Source organism: Festucalex cinctus, chromosome 4 (assembly GCF_051991245.1).
Source record: "Festucalex cinctus isolate MCC-2025b chromosome 4, RoL_Fcin_1.0, whole genome shotgun sequence".
Taxonomy (NCBI): domain Eukaryota; kingdom Metazoa; phylum Chordata; class Actinopteri; order Syngnathiformes; family Syngnathidae; genus Festucalex; species Festucalex cinctus.
In genome coordinates this window covers 14,623,225-14,643,025 of record NC_135414.1, presented here as the reverse complement: position 1 = coordinate 14,643,025, position 19,801 = coordinate 14,623,225, and the positions used below count along the sequence as shown (strand labels likewise).

Sequence of the window (19,801 nt, the reverse complement as noted above, 5' to 3'; positions counted from 1 at the left end):
GCGATACAAGGCTAACAATAACGATTATCTCACGATATCACGATTATCGATATATTGCTCAGGTAATAAATCCACAGTAATCTACGATAAAACTAATCATAAAATAATAATAATAATAATAATTATAATCGAGCCTGTTTTCCATGTTTCTAAACACCTGATTCATGATCGGGATCGTAATCAGGCTTCTGCAAAGCTTGCTGATTAGCTGATCATTAGATTCAGCTGTGATGAAGGTCGGAGACAATGGAAAACATCCTGGATAGGGTCTCTCGAGGACCGAACTTGGAGACCCCTGCTCTAGGTATAAACAAACAAACAAACAAACAAACAAAAAGTATAAATAAGTCTTTGGGACACTTACAACATTTAAAATAGAACGTATCTATGTGTTTTGGGAGCAAATGAGTTTTAAATGTTGCATATTATTGTATTGAGCACAATGGGTAGGCTGGCACCTCGGAGCAAAAATTGATCATTTGAATGGCGTAAGCATGACTTTTTGTGTGCAAAGTGTCACAAAGAGTGCATATGTCTTCCACAAATGAGTCGTAAAATTCTGGAAACATTCCGTAATGCTGTTCTAAGTTAACCTAAAAAACCAATTGAAAAGGTGGTACTTGAATTAAAAACAAGTCTGTCCCTTTAAATTACCTTTGAGGGAAGTGTGGCAACACATAATTTTAAAATTCCCTATTTATTAGTTATTGTAGGCCTACTTGCTTTTTTTTTTCAATACAGTATTTTTGTCAGTTAGAATCTACACTTAAGAGGGTGATGGACAAATGAAGGTTCATGAAACACTTGTGAGATTTTCTGACTAGATGTAACTCTTGGTTTCAAGATGTAGTGGAAATTTAATAAATTTATCTTTTAACCAAGAGCACCATCTAGAAGTTTTTTTTTTTTAGTGCTTCATATAGTTCCATTTTCTTATCACTAGTAACAACCCATTTTGTTTCAACTAGCATCCATCAGTGGGCAGCGTGAAGATGACTTTAAAATGGGTTTGTTGACGTGCTGTCCATGCGTGTATTATTTTCTGATAAGGTGTAAATGTAGACTACAAATTTATCACGAACCTTGGTCGCCCAATTGAATAAACATCTTATTTAAACCACTGTCTGTGGCCATTAATACAGTATACAATTGATTATAATAGGATGGAATACATTTAATACATACATGTTCGTCACACAAAACATTTCATTCCAAAGACATTGAATAAATTGGAATTTTATTATACTGATGGGAAAACAAATTTGTCCAACATAGAAAACAAAAGAGTGGAGTTCTGCAGTGTCATATCCTTTCCAGAATCTGCTCATTCATTCATTCATTCATTCATTCATTCCAGGCAGCCGTCTATTAGCAATAACGGGAGTGTCTAGGTTGGTGAACACGTGGTATACATGCAAGACTTTTGATGCTATCACATAACCTTTCGCCAAATAGTTCGTGGTTAACGTGACACCTTTACAAAACGAAATACAGGAAACGTATCCAGTCTTAATGGATAGCAAGTGCATATTTTGCGATCCTAGTACAGACTGGCAAGGCCTCTGGTGAGAGATGAATAAGGCAAATGCAGCTATGCACATACAGTGTTAAGACACGTGACACATAGGGAACAATCTACTCTACTGTATCTGTGTGGGGTCAAAATGTACATGTAAAATCAAGTTGTGTGGGGTCATGCCATTTGATACACTGCAGATATTTGCTAAACCCAAGGGTACTTTATTTGGATATATAAACAGACTTGTCAAAAATCAAACCACTCCCAACTGCCACTCGTTTAGTGTATAAAACATGCATTCAACTGATGAATGTATTCTGGACTGCACACTCAAGCTGTTACAAAGTAAGGGAACAGAGAAGGCTTCATGTATCCTGAACTTTTTTTTTTTTTTTTTTTAAAGGTATTACAGGAACTGAAACTTCGTCACACAAACAAAGCTGTAGACAGGCCGGGTTGGGCAGTCAGACTTGTTTAACTGGTCTGAGAGGAGATTGAATGAATCAGTGGCAAAGCTGACAGCATCAAAGTACATGCCAACAATGACGGCATAGAGTTGGTATTAGACAAGACGGCGAACGACAGAAAAAATATTATAACGCATATCGCACAAATATAAAAGGTAAGATTTCCGAGTGAGGCCAAGCAAGATGAAGTGAGAATGACTTTATGTAGTTAGCTTCACAACAAAGCAGTAACAAAGTACCAACTGAGTGTCATCTTGCTGGACTTAGGGGGGAAAAAAATCACTATTTTGTCCCAACCCCACTGATGTTCATAATAAATCTATACGAGGTAAGATAAAGAGTAAGGTAAAAGTTTCTTTTACATCTGTTTACAAATTCCGAGCCTTGAGCATGTTCTACTTTCTGTAGCCAGGCTCCAACGCCAGCCTGCATGTTTGTCAAAACACTTAAGTGTTCTTCTTCAGCTGCTCAAAGCGTCGTGTTAGGTCATCAAAGTCGATGTCATCCGAAGTGGCTGTATTCCCGCCCAAGGAGTTTGCCGGGAGTGTGTCTGGGACGGAAGGAAGTTCTGGGAGAGCGTTGTTGTCATATATTTGTGATGACGGACCTGCATGACATTCAAATGTAATGAGATGAACCCGTAACATCAAATACACACAATAGTTGACAGGGTTTACCTATGGTCTGGGAAGGAAGAGAGTTTTTTAGGTCATCAATCTGAAACAGATGAAGGCTGTTTGTGACAACGTCTGACTTAGAGTATCATATTCGATTATACATGTTACGTTTGTTAGTGTTGTAAGAAAAGAAACAAAAGTCAAATGCTTGTGGGGCTCAATGAGGAAACCACCACCTTTTGCGCTTTCACGGCAGGCAGCACTGCTCAGTCCAATCTAATCCCAGGTCGGTTAGCGGGACTACTGAGTTGTTAGTGCTTACAATACAATACGTACAAGCCATTCGTGCTACCTACTTTTATGCACACAAAACAACAACAACAACAACAACAACAACAAAAACATTAGGCTACTCGGGGAAAGAGGCAGAAATGCGTGCAGAGGTAACAGCAGAAGCTAAGTGAACAACTCTTCCCTGAGTGATGCCCTGCCCTGTCCGATTGTCTGTCTGTCCATCTGTGGGGGAACGGAGGGGTCATGGATGGGAGGAGATGGGTGACTTACAGACTCGTATGTGGGGGGAGAAGTGGGCAGCTGAGGGGGCTGCCCTCCTCCCACGCCGGGCGGGAAACTGTTGTAAGCTCCAACGGCTGGATTGAACGGTTCCTGGAGGAAAACAGATTTTTCAAAACATTATGACATTTTATTAGTATTTGGAAAAAAACTATTAAAAAAAAATAACAAAATGACCATTTAGTATCGTGTCGCAAAACTATCTTTTAAATGTACAAATTCACAATAGTTTGCAAAGTTTTTCATGTATTTTATTATTTAAAAAGATTCTAAATCGATTACGAGGTATTAAACATCGATTTTTAAAGTTTACATAAAAAGAAAACTAGGATTCAAGTATTAAAATACAGGATTCGCTAAATCATGTTAATAACTTGAATTTTTTTGTAAATGTATTATTATAGGAGAAGTTAGACATTTCTTACAGCAAATGCTGCCAATGACACTTTGTTGTGTTGACACTAACGTAAACCAGGTTGTCATGTCACTTTAATAATATAAATCCTTGCTCTTCAGTTTTGCAATTGTTTTAAAAAGGTACCAGTGTTTTACATGGACTATAAGATGTAAGCCAATATAGTGATGCATCGGAATCAAATCAAATTGTAGGCCCCAGAATCGTGGGCCTCTGAATCGGAATCAAATCGTGAGGCACCCATAGATTCCCTTCAATATTACATACCACAACTGCATCGCCTTTTATGTGTTACAATGAAATCAAAATAATTCAGAATGGTACCAGTTGTTGTTGACATAGTAAAATGTTCTCATTGGTTGTTCAAAAACGCTAGGGCTGTGCAACTAATCGAATTTCAATTACAATTTCAACTATTGCACTCCACAATTACAAAATCATAAAAAAAAAAGAAATAATACTAATTTTTCAGTTGTTTAAATTTATACATTTGCATCTTTTTTAAATGTTAAAATAAATAATTTAATAAATTTAGTTTCATCCAAAAGGGCCTCACATAATTATAGCGTTTCAAAGAATTGTATTTGTCTTAATATTTTCTACTTCAAGTTTTCGCTCACATAAATGAATAATTATTATAAATTGTTTGGTCCAAGAGGAACTTAAACTGTGTTTGTACTTTTTTTTTTTTAAATTGGTCTTAATATTTTTAAATGTGTAAACATTTTCTTGTTTCGTAACAAAAAATAAATGATTGTCCTCCTGCACAGTGCGCAAGCTGCACTCCAACTTCAAGTTGTGCCAACATAAATAAATAAATAGATATTATTATAAATTCTTTTTGTCCAAAAGGAACTTACATAATTATATTGTTACTAATTTTTTAATTGGTGTTAATATTTTTAAATGCTTACATATTTTCTTGTTTTGTATCAAAAAATAATTATTTGACTAATTGTGATTTCCATTATTGCCAAAACATTCGTGATTATTATTTCTTCCCCATAATTGAGCAGCCCTAGAAGATGCCATGTGGGGAACAGAAAGACTTCCACCACTTTAAAAAAAAAAAAAATCAAAGTGTGCAACTGCCCATACTTGACAGTGAAAGTAGCAATATGTTACCCATCCTAGACATACGTGCAGAAAGGAGTATTTCAGTCAATGTAATGCTGTCCTATTAATAGGACTATAAATGCTAACTCCCAAAATAGACATCATGGTCTTCTAAATAGAACAAAACTGAAAAGTGTAATTACAGTTAGTGTAAGGTTTTGAAAATAGTAAGCTTACTCCTTTGGGAGTTGGATAGTTGAATGGTGTCGGCATGGGCATAGGCATGGGCATGGGCATTGGCATGGGCATGGGAGGAGCAGTGAAACCACCTCCACCTCCTCCTCCTCCTCCTCTTCCTCCTGACTTCTTGTCATTGTTCATGTCAATCAGGTCTTCATCGCAACCCACCTCAGGCTGTCAGGTAAAAAGAATGCTGTGCCGGTAACTAAACAACATGACAACATCCTGATTACCGCCTTCTTCTCTTCTTACCCGAACCATGGCGTCAGGTTCATACGGAACATTGTAGTTCTTGGCTATCTCAATCAGGTAGCGCTCCACCAAAATCTTGGGGGGAGCCTCCACACTCAGTTTGTGCATCAGCTGCAAACACAGCAAACATTTGATCAGACTTGAAGCATATTTCTTGGCAGAACGGAAGTCATAGGAGAGACTGAAAAAATGCCAACCCTTTCATTGACTGTTCCAATCTGGTTTGTCCTGCACAGCTTGCCATACTCCTTGCTATATTTTACACACAGCTGTTCTGACACCTGGAAGATTTTAAGTGAAAAATGTCAAGGCTGGAGACTAGCTAATATATGTGCGATTCTTGTGCTTACCATTTTCAATTCAACCACCTCTGACTGGAGCCGAGGTGCTGCCCAGATCAGAGTGGACACAGCCTCTTGTAATCCTGGATCCAACTCCCTGAAATGGCAAGCCAACAATTATTTTAAAAGTTCATTTGGCATTTTGATGCGCTCAGCTAAATCTCCGCCTTACTTCATACTCTGAATGAGGCCGAAGCGTGTCAGGAGCAAGTCGCAGTAAAGCTCCAGGATCTCCATGGCTTCGACCATGTAGTCCTCTCGGATGATGTGCTCCACGCGGATTCGCGCCCGCTCGTCTTTTCCCGATGACAGGTATTCCGAGATCTCCTTCCGAGCCTTTTGAGCGAGCTCAGCTTCATTTGAAGTTGAAGAAAAGACGAGCAGAATGTGACGCACGGGTAAAAGACCAAAACCGGCACTTGTGTGGTTCTTTCGGGTCAGGACTCACTCTTCTTTTTCCCGAGGAGCTTGAGTCTATTCATGACAAGCCGGAGGTTGACCCTTAACCTCTCAGATTTGAAGCCCCCTGGCACCATGTCTGCAGTGTCGTCTCTGTGGTTAAAAGGCCGTAAGATTACATCGGTACGCGATCATCATTGATCCGTGGTCCGTTCGGATCAGGCCCCACGGTTCAGATCATTTAAAGATCCGCGTTTTGGTTGGTGGGGGAACAGCAGTGCGCATTCACAGTGAACACCATTCAGACGTGTCAAGAAAGCTGAAACATACTCAATGTACCACACCGCCGAAGGCTCAAAATAAAGTTGATGGCAATGCAAATAGCCTTAGTAAACGTTTGCTTTTAAGTTGGCCCACATCGTGGATAACTTGACTTCCCTTTTAGACATTTAGGCTTTCTATATCATTTGATCAACTTTGTAGTTGCGAGCAACATCAACACAAAACAACACTATCTCAAACTCATATTCAATTGCTAATTTAGGGCGCGAAGAAACCACTAATTAATTTTGCCGTCATTGTATGATACGGAAGAAGTCACAGACGTAAGTTGCTAGCAGCTAGTCGTTTTAGCATTACCTATGAGTGCCTGGCTGGTAGCAGTAAATGACAGCTGGTACACCTGGCTTTAATTATTCTGCCCCAGATTGCACTTAAAGTTCCGTTCCTAAATGCAAAAGGGCTATATTAGACATTTTGAATTATTATTATTTTTTTTTTTATTTAATGGGAAAAAGTTGTTGTTTTTTCTTTTTCTAAAATGTGACAACAAAATATGTCTTTTTCTGATCCAAAATCAGTGACCCGGTCCCAACAGTGACTTTTGCACCACTAGTACGCGTGTATCGCCGTTGAATGGTTATCAAAAGTGGTAACTATGTGATCTTATCCACCACTACTTGTGACTTACAAAATATGCCCTACAAAGATCAATTACATTATGAGACTCAGACAACACAGCCCAAATTTAGAGTTGACAAACCCACCTGAATAAGGCCTGTTTTTCAAATCCATGTCATTTATTATGTATTTTTCTACTGCTTCTGCCAAATTTGAAGTAAATAGACACGTGTGTGTGTGTGTGTGTTTTTTGTTTTTTTTTTGTTTTTACTCAACAGTTCAGAAGCTCTCTTCTGATACTCAGATCTGCCACGATGGTTCATATTTTCCATTGCTTACGACGCTATCTTAACGAATGGTATCAACTACAAAAGCCTCGAGATTCGGTACCATGCTCAAGGATACTTCAACATGGTCACAATGGCCTGGGATCGAACCCAACCCCAGGCTTGCGAGATGGCCACTATCACTGAGACACACCACCCTAACAAATAATTTAGGCGTCAACATTTATATTGTCTGTTTATCGCTGATTGTCACCAGATAATTATGCTTGCTTCAATGGATTCGTCAGATAATGATGGAACTTTTAAAATGTAAACACAAACACACTCGCATGCGCCTGATTTTAAAAACACAACATTTACCGTCGTCCTCCCCCGCGTCCCTCCACTTCCGTGAGTCACTCAATCATGTGAGCGTGACCAAGCCACGGCAGAACAACATAACTCCAAATAGCAAACTGAAAATGCGCTCACTGAAGGGAAAAAGGCAGTTTTTTTCGTAGTACTCAACAGTTAGCATAAACATTAGCCCGCACGGTGTTGAAACAGGGTCGTGTTTCTACAACCCGATACGACATTGTTCACATTTTGAAAGTATACCTTACTTTTTTTAAACATTCAGTGAAACACGAGTGGATCCTACCAAAGTTAGCAAATATGATTTGATCAGTCTTGTCTGGCATCTGGCTAGCCGAGCTAGCCGAGCTCTGCGCTAAAGAGGAAGCAACAAAATGTCTGGGTTACATTGTGGTGGGTTTCACAACACTAATATGTCCGAAAGCTGTTCACGGTTCAGTAAGTCACCGAAAATTCTGTGCCAATAACGTACCTGTCAGTAGCAGTCGAGTACGAAACTCAATGTTTGTCTCTGTGCTTCCGTCGCCTAGTTCACTTCCGTGATTGTATGTTGTGACGTCATGGGTTTTTCTTTTTGGGGAGGGCACTGGAACACAATCGCCATCGGACCTACTGAACTATGCAAAATGACTCATTGATGATTGATCTTAACAATGACGTAAAAGCTTTGAGAAGGTAAGATATTCCCCACCTGTGACCTCATTTAAGAGAATTATTTGACATTGTCGCCTCAAAGAAAGAAATCTAGCTTGTGTCTTGTGCCAGCGTCTGGTGTTCAAAAATTCTCCGTCCAATACGAGCATACATGTAGTGTATTTTTCAGCTGTTACAAGCCAATTTAGATTTACAAAAAACAAACATCAGTTCACAAAATGTGCAAAGCTATGGAAACATTGTTTTGACAGTGTTACTGGTATGTTTCTACAGCACTATAGGCCCCATGCACTATTTTGAACAGGTTTTTTTTTTTTTCCCCTTTGGCACAGGTAGCTTTTGTGGAACGCGTTGCACATTCGAAATTAGTTCATGATTATTTGTTAAAAGCAATAAAGTTGATCAGTTTAAACATGAGACCCCTTGTCTTTGAGGTGTATAATTAAACATATGGTTGGACATGATTTGCAAATCATTGCATTCTATTTATTTATGCTTAACAACTTGTAGGATGCCGCTACACCAAGCTATCAGAAATCTGTATTGCCCCAGTGTAGCCCATCCAGCATTGTACTTAATATAAATTATATTCATGAATTATTTCCTTAGTCCGCCCTGAGTACCTCCATCAGGAGAGAGCCGTGCCTGATCTGTACTGTACTTCTATGTCTGTACCGATTGATTGTGAGTAGCCTATACTGTATTTATGTATGTATTTATTTATTTTGCGGCAATAGTCCAAGGTGAAAGGTTCATAGGCCTTTTATCTTGAAATGAAAAATGAAAGAACATGTATTTCTTAGAGTACTGGGGTAGTCAAGTGTTCCCCAGATCTCGTCCTGCTAAAAGTTTTTTTTTTTTTTTTTTTAAATCATTTTTTTTTTTTTTTTAATCAGGAGCTTTGGTCAAATTGTATATTTCAGAGGCGTTTTATTTTGAAAGACAACATCAGCTTTGTGATAAAGTATTTTTGCCAAGGTTTTTTTTGTTTGTTTGTTTTAGGTCCTATCGCATCTCCTAGAACCGGACTGGTCTCCCCTCATGTTCATGCTTAACCTGTCTGTGCATCCATGCTTTGCTCCAGCCATGCCGTACGCAAGGGTCGTCGAGGGACGTCCCATACCACTCCCACAGAACAAAAATCCTGAATATAGAGCCAAATGTTTGGATTGCCTGGATTGTTAAGATTTTGGACAGTTTTAAATATACATAATTTCTCACATAATTATTTGTTTTTTTAATTATTAATATTATTATTATTATTATGAAACTATAACGTTATTTTCTGGTTTCACGTATTTCTGTTCATTCACATCAATATTTAAGTATTTTTTATATATTTTTTTATGCATTTTATATAATATTGTCTTTTTTTGGTCAGTTTTCTGTTGCATGTTATTCCAAACAAAAATAATAAATCAAATTGTGTTTACTGTAAGTAAATAATGGGCTTATTTTATTATGTTGGTCGGTCTAGAACGATTATAGAAGACATTCAGTGTCTAATTTAGTACTCAATGTAAATCAGTCCAAGGCTGCTCGTGTTGCTGGATTCGCTAACATTTCTGATTGACACATGAGGGAGGCTTCTCTTTGGGGCTCTGTGTGGCCAGTAGGGAGATTTGCTGAATTTGCCAAATGTTGCAGTACTGTATTGTACTTCAAAGATTTGCCTGCAAGTTTGCAAACCAGTTGTCTACTTTGATGGCCTTAATCATTGTGGGTTACAAACTAGCAAGTCTTACATAGCTTTACAAGGTTGTTCATAATAAAAAGAGTAAAACATGAAACCAGTAATCACTATTATTGGTGGTGGCAAAATCAAATTTTGCTGATAGGGCCCCAGGCTTGTCATGCTCCACAGAACTGGAGTGGTAGGATAAGAACGAGATTTTATAAATCAGGGTGATGGCAGTCTTTAGTGCAGACACTACTGCCTTTTCTAACTCAACTTCATTAAAACAGTTCGCGAATTATTTATTTTTCTTTTATTTTGAAGGAGGCCGCAACTCGTTTTTGACAGCGGCGTGTCTACAGAACAACTTGGAGCTGGCTGAAGGTACAACCGTGAAGTTTCATCCTCCATACGCTTCCCCGAACGGACCGCTTCAAATCATGTGTTCATTTAAATCGATCAAGTCATTTTACAGTTTCGCGCCGTCAGGTTAATAAATCCTAAATATTTCCGTCTGGTTGTGTACGCCTCCATTCGGTGGCGCGCGTGCGTTGTGTACGTAATACCTGTTCGATGCGTCTTGTCGACCGAAAAAGCACCTATCCATTTCATCCACATGTAAATGTGGACTTATAAATACAATTAAATACTGTTGTAAAACACTACGTATATGACCGGTTGGGTCTAAATTCTCGAACTATTAAGCGACCGCATGATTCTGTAAGGAAACGCGGGTGGTTCGCTCATGGATAACTTGTGCCATATGTAACAGGCAAATGCTTGTGCTTTAATATTGGTCGTCAAGTTTTCAATACACTCAATCATTATGGTTAATCTATAAAGAAAAGATGATCATAAAGAGAACAATGACGTCACTGCCGCTCTTCATCGAGACACGGTGCATTCAAAGACTGCTTACATCGTCGAACATTTCAAAATTCTAAGCAATGTGGACTTTTCCAGCAATCCAAATGCTGAAATATATCAAGAAAATAATTGGGGTGTATTCACTTTGCTATTTTACTTGATTACACTAAATGTTCCATCTGATCACTTGTGTTACTTAAGTCTACATAATTAAATCACTCAGCATCCATCCTCCATTCTGCAAGTTTTCGGTATTAGTGGTTGGGATGTCAAGCATTTCATGTTCAATGAGATTTTATACTGCCCAAGACTTCCTCAAAATTGATTTTTTATTTTATCAAAAATAATTGTGAGTAGTATCCATACAGTAACTTTTTGAATGAATGCAAATAAAAAGAATTGATTTTTAATGTGAGATTTTATCCCCCTGCTTTTTACTGATTTTGTAATAGTTTTTTTTTTTTTCACCAAAGTACTATTTCAGTACTGGTATCGAGTCACTTTGTATCAAAATGTTGCTATCACGACAACACAAACTTTATGCGATTTCAGCTTCTTCCATAATCACCCAGTGCAGGCACATATACAAAGAAAAACAAAACATTTCCATATTGTTTCAGTTTAATTAAAACAAATGTGTCTTCAAAATTCAAAGATTGCAGGTTAATAATAATAATAATAAAAAAAACAGGACTCTGTACAATATAAGCATCCACAAAAAAAGCAACAGTCACTATAACTTGAGTTTGCTGGCAGAAACCTCTTTGCGTTTCTTTTTTGTAGGCTGCGACTTTGCACTTTTGATTTGTCTTTTGACTTGATCTTGCAGCTGAGAGAAGAAGGCTTGAGAAGAGCGCAGTGCTTTATCCTTTCCCTCATCCTAAAACAAGTAACAAAAATATTAGTCATATTTGATACATATATTAAGTACTGCCCAATAATTCATTGTCATAATTGATTGTCATTTGTGGCACTTTTAAAAAGTATTCAAGGTAAGTAGTACAAAGGATACTCACCTTGAGTATAGTAGCTTTGCCTCCTTTAGTGAGTTTCTTCAGGTCTTCTCTTGCTTGAGCTTTTGTTGGCTTTTTGTTGTCACCGGCTTTACTGGCTTCTTTCAGCTTCTTCTTCTTTTCTTTCTCCTTGATTTTAAAATGTTTCACCTTCTTCTTAAGTCGTCGCTCGCGCTTCTTGTCTGTTGACGTCTTCTCAGAATCACCCACAATATCACCAGCTTTGTTTTTCTCCTTTGGTTGGAAGAAGGCATTTTGAGACATTTGGCACCAGCCGCATAATTTTCGCTTAAAAAATATGAAGTACTGCAAACCTTGATTTCCTCTGGTGCAAGCAGTGTAGCATCGCTGGCAGTGACTGGAGCCACTTCTTCCATTGTGATGGACGGCATGTTCGAAACCACCTTCACCTCAGGCACAGACTGGAGCGACAAAAGAAATACGAATTGAGCGAGACGTCTGAAAACGACGAAAATCAAAGCGCAGGAACGTCTTTGTAGCATCATTTTCTCGTGTATTGCTACCATTTTTTTGCACTTGTGTCAATCTGCATCTTCCATGTCATTTAGTTACTATATCAAAAAAATAGTTTTCTATCTGACATGTAAAAATCAAACTTACTGGTTTAGGTGTGAAGTGGAAATTGGAGAGTGCATCAAGTTTTAAGAAGAGTGCATCCATCAATTTTTGTATTTCTACATGGGCTGGGTTCTCCTCTTCCTCTGTCTTTGCCTGAAATCATTATGAAGATGTCAGAAATGTAGAAAAAAAAAAAAGACAGAAATGGCAGAAGTGTGAACATGAGACAGAAGTGGAACCTGTGACTGCTTGAGGTATTCCTGCTCATAAATTTCTGCTAGACTCTGCTTGCTCTTCTCGTGGTCTAACGTTAGTCTCTTCTTGTATTCAAACACCTCCTCTTTGGGCTTCTCCTTTCTGACCACGTCGTCAAACGCCTTGAGAGGAAAAAAGTCGAAAAGAGCTGCATTTTACAAGCAGGAACAACTTGAACTGTAGAACGCTGTAATACAACTGATGGAAATGTGTACACAAACCTGGTCTTTAATTCTCTGTGTAATGATGTCTTCAAGATGCAGTGTGGTTTCCTCTGTGATAGCAGGAGCTGACAGAACAGATCAAATCTTACAGTCAGAGAGCAGCTTTTAAAAATGATTTATTTATCAGCACAGAGTGGCTTTTTTGGCACAGGTTTTTTTTTTTTTTTGCCTCAGGATTGGGGGCCTTTACGAAAGCATCAGAGAGACGTTTGTCACCGAAACAACACAACAGGATATTATGATGAGGCAAGCAAGCACAGACATCACACTTAACTGAGCGAAGGCGATGCCTTGACACAGGGAAACAAGCTTTAAGACGGATTTCCCCCACCAACCAAGACTGCCTGGCTGCTGATGACTAACTGTCCAGAGGCCACAAAAGCATGTGCATCAAGGAAACAGAGGCTTAGGCTACGTTCACATTGCAGTGCAAGTGCATGGTAACAAAATTGTAATTTTATTTTATGTATTTATTTGTTAAATACCATCTTTTCATATGCAATATTTTTTTCAGAATATAAATGACATTTTTTTTTTTTTTAATAGTTTGGCTGGTCCTGTGGCTGTAACTAAATTAGAGCTCGGATGGCACCCAAAATCCCCTTTCACTAATGTGTTGACTTTATTTTGCTAGCTGCAGCGACACCTTCTGGTCAAAGGCGGTAAAACACAAAGTAAACGCCAACCGCAAAAACAAAATCTAAGGACATGGAAAATAATAGGAAGCAGTCATGCATTACCGACGTTTTGAGGACGCTAAGAAAAGGTGGCATTAATGCACCAAAAGTGCTTGCCAAACACCCAACACAAGTAGAAAAATAAATGAAAGCCGAAGAAGCACCAGCGGCAGTCATGACAATGAACTGCTCGTTTAGCATGCAGATTCCTTACGCCACAGCAAAGTGTAAGTGCGACCTTATTTAATTTAATGTCCAGTCTGAAGTCACATCAGTGACAGATCTGATTTATATCATCCACATAAGAGGTCAAGGTTGTTGTTGAATGGGGGATTGGGGGGGAATTGAATTATACTGTTCCCATCTACATGAAAAAAAAAATAAGTTCCATGACACATGAATTTACCTGTAGCATGAACATTTGTTTACTCTTTTCTGCCATGAATTTTCATTTCGGTGCATCCCTACCCATGTACCCAGTAGATGCAGCTCTCACCATTTCACCCGCGCACCCATGTCCCAGAGTGTTACCTACCCTTTCTGGATCCCTGCTCAAAATCCAAATCTTCCTCAAGCATGCTGTTTTCCGGGCGGGTTTGCGCTGTCACCTCTCCAGACAGCTGCCACGGTTTTTCAGCAAGGGAGGCTTTCTCCAACTCATCGATCTTCTGAGACATCTGCGCACATCATGTGAAGAAGTTGTTATATACATTTTTCCAATGTGATGTGTGATGTGTGCAGCAGTATTGCCCGACTCATCTGTTGGTCACGGTAACCATGGTGCTGTGGGAAATAATCAAATTTCACTTAATTGGCCAAAAAAAATATGATTTATTGACTACAAATAATCATCATTGTTCATTTATTTATCTATGCTGTTGACATACAGTAACAGGCAGAAAAATTAAATGCTCTTTCATTGGATGGCAGAAGGTACAATTAACCAGTGTTATCCACACATTACTACAACCCCTAGCAAAAGGTATGGAATCACCAGTCTTGGACGAGCACTCACTCAGACGTTTTATTCTGTAGATCAAACTCAGATAAAAAGCATGAAACAGTTGTAAGGTCATTCCAAAGTGCAACATCTTGGCTTTCAGAAACACTAAAAGAAATGAAGAAAAAACATTGTGCAGTTTGATCATCTTTGTCTTTGGTCTCAAGAGACATCAACCTTGTTGGAGCCATGATTCTTGCCAATCCACTTTGTCCAGCAGCCATCCAAGGGGTGATAACTGCACTGTTTTTAACTGCTGACTAACGAGCAGATGTCATTTGAGGCAGGTGCCCAATTAAGGAGAGGAAATTGACTGGGTGTATCCTTATTTTCTGCGCAAAATGGAGTGATTCCATATTTGTTTCCTCAGAAGGGAGTGATTCCTTATTTATTTTACTGCACTTGCTCTATAAAACTGACCAGCACAATGTTTTTTTTTTTTTCATTTCTTTTAGTGTTTCTGAAAGCCAAGATGTTGCACTTTGGAATGACCTTACGATTGTTTCATGTTTTTTTTAACCTGAGTTTGATCTACAGAATAAAACGTCTGAGTGAGTGCTCATCCAAGACTGGTGATTCCATACCTTTTGCTAGGGGTAGTAATCATACAACATATTGGTTTTGTGTTCAACTAAACTAGCCCTATTTCACACAAAATAAGTAAATACTGTTGTGATATTTTTGGATGGTATGCTGTGATTTACTATGACGCAAAATATGTCCCTGTGTATGCTCGCGCATCTTCAAAAGCTTAATTCTTGACCTCAACGCAGAAGTCTGAAAACAACTATGTTATTTATGCATTAAAACTCATCACAGGGGCTTTTGCAGCACAAAAGAAAACTAAATTAAGTACTACAATTACCTTTTCTTGAATTTTCTCATGCGATGACTTGGATTGAGATTTTTTTGAGTTTGGGCTTTTCCCTCCAAAAATATCCTCAAGGTCCTCCCCTTCACTGTCTTCATCTCCAGAAAGGTTGAAGGTCACTTTTTTATGAGAGGCTTTTGCCTGGCTCATGTCGCCATTCCTTGTAAAAAGCAGATAAATATGTTGTGACAAACCATTGAGACGCTTGAAATTTTAAACGTCCAAAAGAAAAAATAAACTTAAATCATTAGTCTTACTCTTTGTCAAAGTCGTCGCCAGGCTCATCATCATCATCATCATCATCTACTTCTTCTCCATCTTCCTCATCGTGCATGCTGCCATCCTCACTATCCACCTGCTCGTCTGCATCAGCAGTTGCCTCTTCGGCAGCACTAAAGTAATCCTTGTACTTCAGGTCTCTGGAGCTCTTCTCCTGTTAATATAAATAATAATTTCAAAAATGCATATATTCCATGAGATCCTAAATCAAAATGGAGAGATGCGACAATACGTACAGTGTTTTTCTTTGGCTTTGAGATCATTTCAAGGTCAAAATTTTCATCCTCATCTGAGGGCAGGTCCTGAAAATAATCCACATCATTTTCATCGTTTTCCTTCCCTTCTTGTTTGTCCATGTCATCAAGAAATGATTCCATCTCTGACAACTTGAAGAATTTATCATCAACTTCCGAGGGAAGGCCCTTCATTTTGGATTGTTTCTCTGCGGGCTTCCTCTTTTGTTTCTCGCGCTTCTCCAGAGCATCCACATCAAAATCTAAATCAGAGTCCTCATCTGTGTAATCTTCTGCTTCCATTTTCTTCAATCCATCATCTTGCTTCTCTTCAGCTTCTTCATCCATATTTTCATCAAGCTCTTCTTCTTCCTCATCCCCAGTCCCGTCATCCATCTCCTCCTCCTCCAGTATTGCTAATGTTTCATCAGACAAAGCCTCATCAACTGCATTTGTCAAGTGTTTTAGTACAGCAGAGTTCTGCAGCTCCAGCTCCTGCCAGATTTGCTCTTCATCAAAGTTTTCCACCACCAGCTGAACAAGCGGGCTGCCTTTATATTCTGCTGGTTCCTGGGCTTTGTGGAGGTCATAAAGGGTTTTGGTGAGAGATGTAAAATCTGCTGCCACAGCATCTTGAAGGCTGCAACAATATAAACACAGTCATTGCATGTTATTAGCAACTTACGTTTGTTGTTAAATGTTTTGTTGTTGTTTTATAGTGTGCATCTGCCAGTACAACTAAAACGAAAATTCACACTTTTTTTTTGTTTTTGCATTGCCCCAGAATACATAACAAATAATGTGGATATATGACTGAGGACGAATTAATGCAAAATTTCACATTGCAAAATACATAAACTACAACTTATCAATGACAATTCTAAGTGATTAAGCAACTCAAAATCACAATTTATAGCTGAGTTTTATTTACTAGGTATATTACAAGCTATTTAATAAGTACAGTATTTCACAATGTGTCATGTATATATGTTTTGCATTATCAATGCATATCACAGAAAGTAGCTCACTTTATCACATTGGATTTTTTTTTATACTGTCCAAAACATTACCGCATCAGTAATCAGTAACTGCCACCTCTTTACTGTAATTGTATTATAATCGACTTTATTACTCCATTCATGAAGACTTCGGCACAATTTGCAAAGTTAGCTTAAGCTAACAGTTAGCTAGATCGGTAGACCACCAAAATGCAACGCTGAAACAAGTTTTCCAATAAAAGCACAGCCATGCGTAGAAATAACACTTGCCTCAGAAAGTTATCTGGATGCTGTGTGTTGACGTTAAGGTTATTCAAACATTCGTCCAATGTACCACATTCGTCTGTTTTAGCCATCGTTGCTCACACGTGAGAATCGCGGTGTCGCACATAAATAGGCTCTGTGAGAAACGTTTCGATGTATTTTTGTTCCGTTCAGTAGCTGGCGTTCAAACATGGCGTCCGCTTTTCTGAAGGTTGCAGGTTAGTTTTTATATATGACATAATTATGTATGGAGTCATTTTTTTTTTTTTACTATTGTAATTTCTTTTATATTAGGCTAGACGTGAACGGTTGGTCATGCGATGTGTTTTGCATCAAACTGGTTTGAGCGACAACAGGATTACGTACTTGGTAACCGCGAGCTACTTAAACACGATGCAAATTATTAAACATTTTGTTGAAGTTGTTTGTCGGTGCCAAAAATCACTTTAAACCTTAAACTAGTATTCACTATTGTCAGCTGTTAATCAATCATCATAACTTGTCTGCTGCTAATTACTTACTAATAAGCTGCTGTCAAGGGAAGTCAACAATGAAGTGTTGTGGTTTTTTGTTTTTTTGTTTGTTTTTAAGAGATATTGGCTGCGTCACTTTGATGAGATTTATGTTGAAACAAGTTCTTTAACTTATCAATACTTGTAATCTTTATGCAACACTCCATATGTCCTTTTCACAGAAAAATGTAAGAGCTGATCAACAAATCACACTTTAAATTTGACAAACCAATACTGTATTAATCTCAGCCTCTTGTCCTGGTGTTTGTTTGTTTGTTTGTTTGTTTGTTTGTTTTCAGTTTCCAGTCTTTCAAGATATTCTCATCTCACACTCCGGAGGGCACATTCGACCTCATCATCCTTGCATCAGGGCATCCCTGGGTCACTGTGGAACCTGGGCAAGCTGAACCATATTGCCATTGCTGTCCCAGACATGGACAAAGCCACAGCCCTGTATCGAGACGTCCTCGGGGCCACAGTGAGTGAAAAAGTGCCTCTACCAGAGCATGGCGTCTACACGGTGTTTGTGGAGCTCGGCAACACAAAGCTGGAGCTTCTCCATCCTCTTGGGGAGAAGAGCCCAATTTCTGGATTCTTGCAAAAGAACAAAGCTGGTGGAATGCACCACATTTGTATTGAGGTGAGCACAATCACAGGTACTTTGTTTTTCCACATTCTTACAGGTTTCAAGCATGTCATGCTGTACGCAACAGCATTATTTGACTAGGGCTGTGTAATTAATCAAAATTCAATTACAATTTCAATTATTAAACCCCACAATAACAAAATCTGCATAACTGTAAAAAAAAAAAAAAAAAAAAAAGAGAGAGAAAAAAAAAGAAAAAATTATCCCAATTTTTGAGTTATTTAAATTTATACATTTTCACCTTTTTTAATTTTAAAATAAGTAATTTAGTACATTTTGTTTCATCCACTTGCATAATTATAGTATTTCAAATATTTTTTTACATTGAATTTGAAACATTTTCTTGTTTTGTAGCAGAAAATAAATGATCGTCCTACTGCACAGTGCACAAGTTGCACTCCAACTTCAAGGTTTTGCCAACATAAATAAATAAATATGATTATAAATATATTATTAGAAATTCTGTTTGGTCAAAAAGGAACTTCTATAAAAATGTCTGCCGGTTTAGAACTTTATATTAAAAGCCTTTAATAGTGTACGTTGTTAACTGCAGAACATCACACTCAATTTTGATGACCATACAAGATGATTTTGAGTATTATACATTTGTTGCAGGTTGACGACATCAACGCTGCGATCAAAGACCTGAAAGCAAAGAACATCAGAACTCTTGCGGCAGAGCCACGAACAGGAGCGCATGGGAAACCAGTGATGTTTCTTCATCCCAAAGACTGTGATGGCGTACTCGTTGAACTTGAGGAAGCGTGAAGAAAGTCAAGCACATTTTATGTTGATCCTTTAACGCCAGAAATAGCAGAAGCTTGCGTTGGCCATGAAATTTCTGTTTGTGTTGTTTTGAAACTGTATATAAGGTATGAGTTGAATTAAAAATCCTGCTGGTGATGGATTTAACAGGGGAGGGCAAACTTGATCCTGGAGGGCCGGAGTCCTGCAGGTTTTGCAGGTTTCCCTCATCCAACACAAGCTGATTCCAATCAACAGGATCGCTATCAGGCTTATGTAGAAGCTGCTGATGAACTGATCGTATACCACCTGTGGTGGTGAAAGGAAACCTAAAACCTGCAGGACTCTGGCCCGTAAGGACCGAGTTTGGTCACCACTGCCTTATAAGTACCTTGGCATTCAGAATTGTGCATTTCTATCAATTTACACAACTTGTCAAAGTTTGTGGCTCTTGCAGCATTATGTGTGTACATGTAAATATTGAGTTGTGCTGAAAGACGTACATGGCTAAAATACCTAATTGTATGATTGTCAATCCCTAAAACCGACACTTGTGATAACACAATTGTACATAAACCTGAATTACATTGATCATTAAACTGTATATCCACTACACTTCTCAGAAAATGGACATAGGCTACTGTCTACTTATTGTGTAACATAACCAGAATTTATATTACAAAATTATGAAATGAAGGGTTTACCATATACAAGGGAAATTTTAAATTGTGCACTGTGTGCAGCCTGTGACAAATTTTAAAGTCAGATTCTGAATCCAGACCACTAGTGGTTAATGAATTGCATTGGTAATGTTTATGTCAACAGTTCAAATCATTAGAGCAATTATTCAAGATTTTCAACTGGAATATTTCGTTGTGATTTACAGCAAG

At 38.3% G+C, this 19,801-nt stretch overlaps 3 protein-coding genes across 4 annotated transcripts; 1 reads left to right on the top strand and 2 right to left on the bottom strand.

Moving 5' to 3' along the window:
• Positions 1–1,220: 1,220 nt before the first annotated feature.
• ist1 (IST1 factor associated with ESCRT-III) lies at positions 1,221–10,523 on the bottom strand. Of its 2 annotated transcripts, none has more exons than XM_077519109.1 (10): positions 10,316–10,523; positions 5,929–6,032; positions 5,653–5,833; positions 5,490–5,577; positions 5,337–5,420; positions 5,140–5,250; positions 4,885–5,061; positions 3,168–3,269; positions 2,664–2,703; positions 1,221–2,593 (listed from the first exon to the last, which is right to left on the bottom strand). In XM_077519109.1, the coding sequence occupies exons 1-10, from the start codon at positions 10,354–10,356 to the stop codon at positions 2,433–2,435; spliced, it is 1,089 nt and encodes a 362-aa protein (XP_077375235.1). In that variant the 5' UTR covers positions 10,357–10,523; the 3' UTR covers positions 1,221–2,432. The 2 variants fall into 2 exon arrangements, with proteins under 2 accessions (XP_077375235.1, XP_077375236.1); XM_077519110.1 differs by lacking the exon at positions 10,316–10,523 and adding an exon at positions 7,893–8,024.
• A 696-nt stretch (positions 10,524–11,219) lies between these two features.
• Positions 11,220–17,189, bottom strand: mphosph10 (M-phase phosphoprotein 10 (U3 small nucleolar ribonucleoprotein)). Its single transcript, XM_077519107.1, has 11 exons — positions 17,016–17,189; positions 15,751–16,387; positions 15,493–15,668; positions 15,230–15,395; positions 13,900–14,041; positions 12,685–12,752; positions 12,448–12,585; positions 12,251–12,361; positions 11,944–12,051; positions 11,633–11,863; positions 11,220–11,496 (listed from the first exon to the last, which is right to left on the bottom strand). The coding sequence occupies exons 1-11, from the start codon at positions 17,099–17,101 to the stop codon at positions 11,350–11,352; spliced, it is 2,010 nt and encodes a 669-aa protein (XP_077375233.1). The 5' UTR covers positions 17,102–17,189; the 3' UTR covers positions 11,220–11,349.
• On the top strand, positions 17,174–19,542 carry mcee (methylmalonyl CoA epimerase). The gene is made up of 3 exons (XM_077519108.1): positions 17,174–17,227; positions 17,821–18,161; positions 18,783–19,542. Exons 1-3 carry the CDS (start codon positions 17,200–17,202, stop codon positions 18,933–18,935), a joined length of 522 nt encoding a protein of 173 aa, XP_077375234.1. The 5' UTR covers positions 17,174–17,199; the 3' UTR covers positions 18,936–19,542.
• The last annotated feature ends 259 nt before the right edge of the window (positions 19,543–19,801 follow it).

What these genes read in the sequence shown, in the direction of transcription:
- mcee (XM_077519108.1), top strand. Translation starts at nt 17,200, where the DNA reads ATGGCGTCCGCTTTTCTGAAGGTTGCAG. An exon ending in CGCTTTTCTGAAGGTTGCAG is followed by an intron (nt 17,228 to 17,820) that starts GTTAGTTTTTAT and finishes GTTTGTTTTCAG; the next exon opens with TTTCCAGTCTTTCAAGATAT. An exon ending in TGCACCACATTTGTATTGAG is followed by an intron (nt 18,162 to 18,782) that starts GTGAGCACAATC and finishes CATTTGTTGCAG; the next exon opens with GTTGACGACATCAACGCTGC.
- mphosph10 (XM_077519107.1), bottom strand. Translation starts at nt 17,101, where the DNA reads ATGGCTAAAACAGACGAATGTGGTACATTGGACGAATGTTTGAATAAC. An exon ending in ATGAGAAAATTCAAGAAAAG is followed by an intron (nt 14,042 to 15,229) that starts GTAATTGTAGTA and finishes TGATGTGCGCAG; the next exon opens with ATGTCTCAGAAGATCGATGA. An exon ending in AATACCTCAAGCAGTCACAG is followed by an intron (nt 12,362 to 12,447) that starts GTTCCACTTCTG and finishes TAATGATTTCAG; the next exon opens with GCAAAGACAGAGGAAGAGGA.
- ist1 (XM_077519109.1), bottom strand. Translation starts at nt 10,356, where the DNA reads ATGGATAGGTGCTTTTTCGGTCGACAAGACGCATCGAACAG. An exon ending in AGGTGGTTGAATTGAAAATG is followed by an intron (nt 5,421 to 5,489) that starts GTAAGCACAAGA and finishes AAAATCTTCCAG; the next exon opens with GTGTCAGAACAGCTGTGTGT. An exon ending in CTCCCCCCACATACGAGTCT is followed by an intron (nt 2,704 to 3,167) that starts GTAAGTCACCCA and finishes CATCTGTTTCAG; the next exon opens with ATTGATGACCTAAAAAACTC.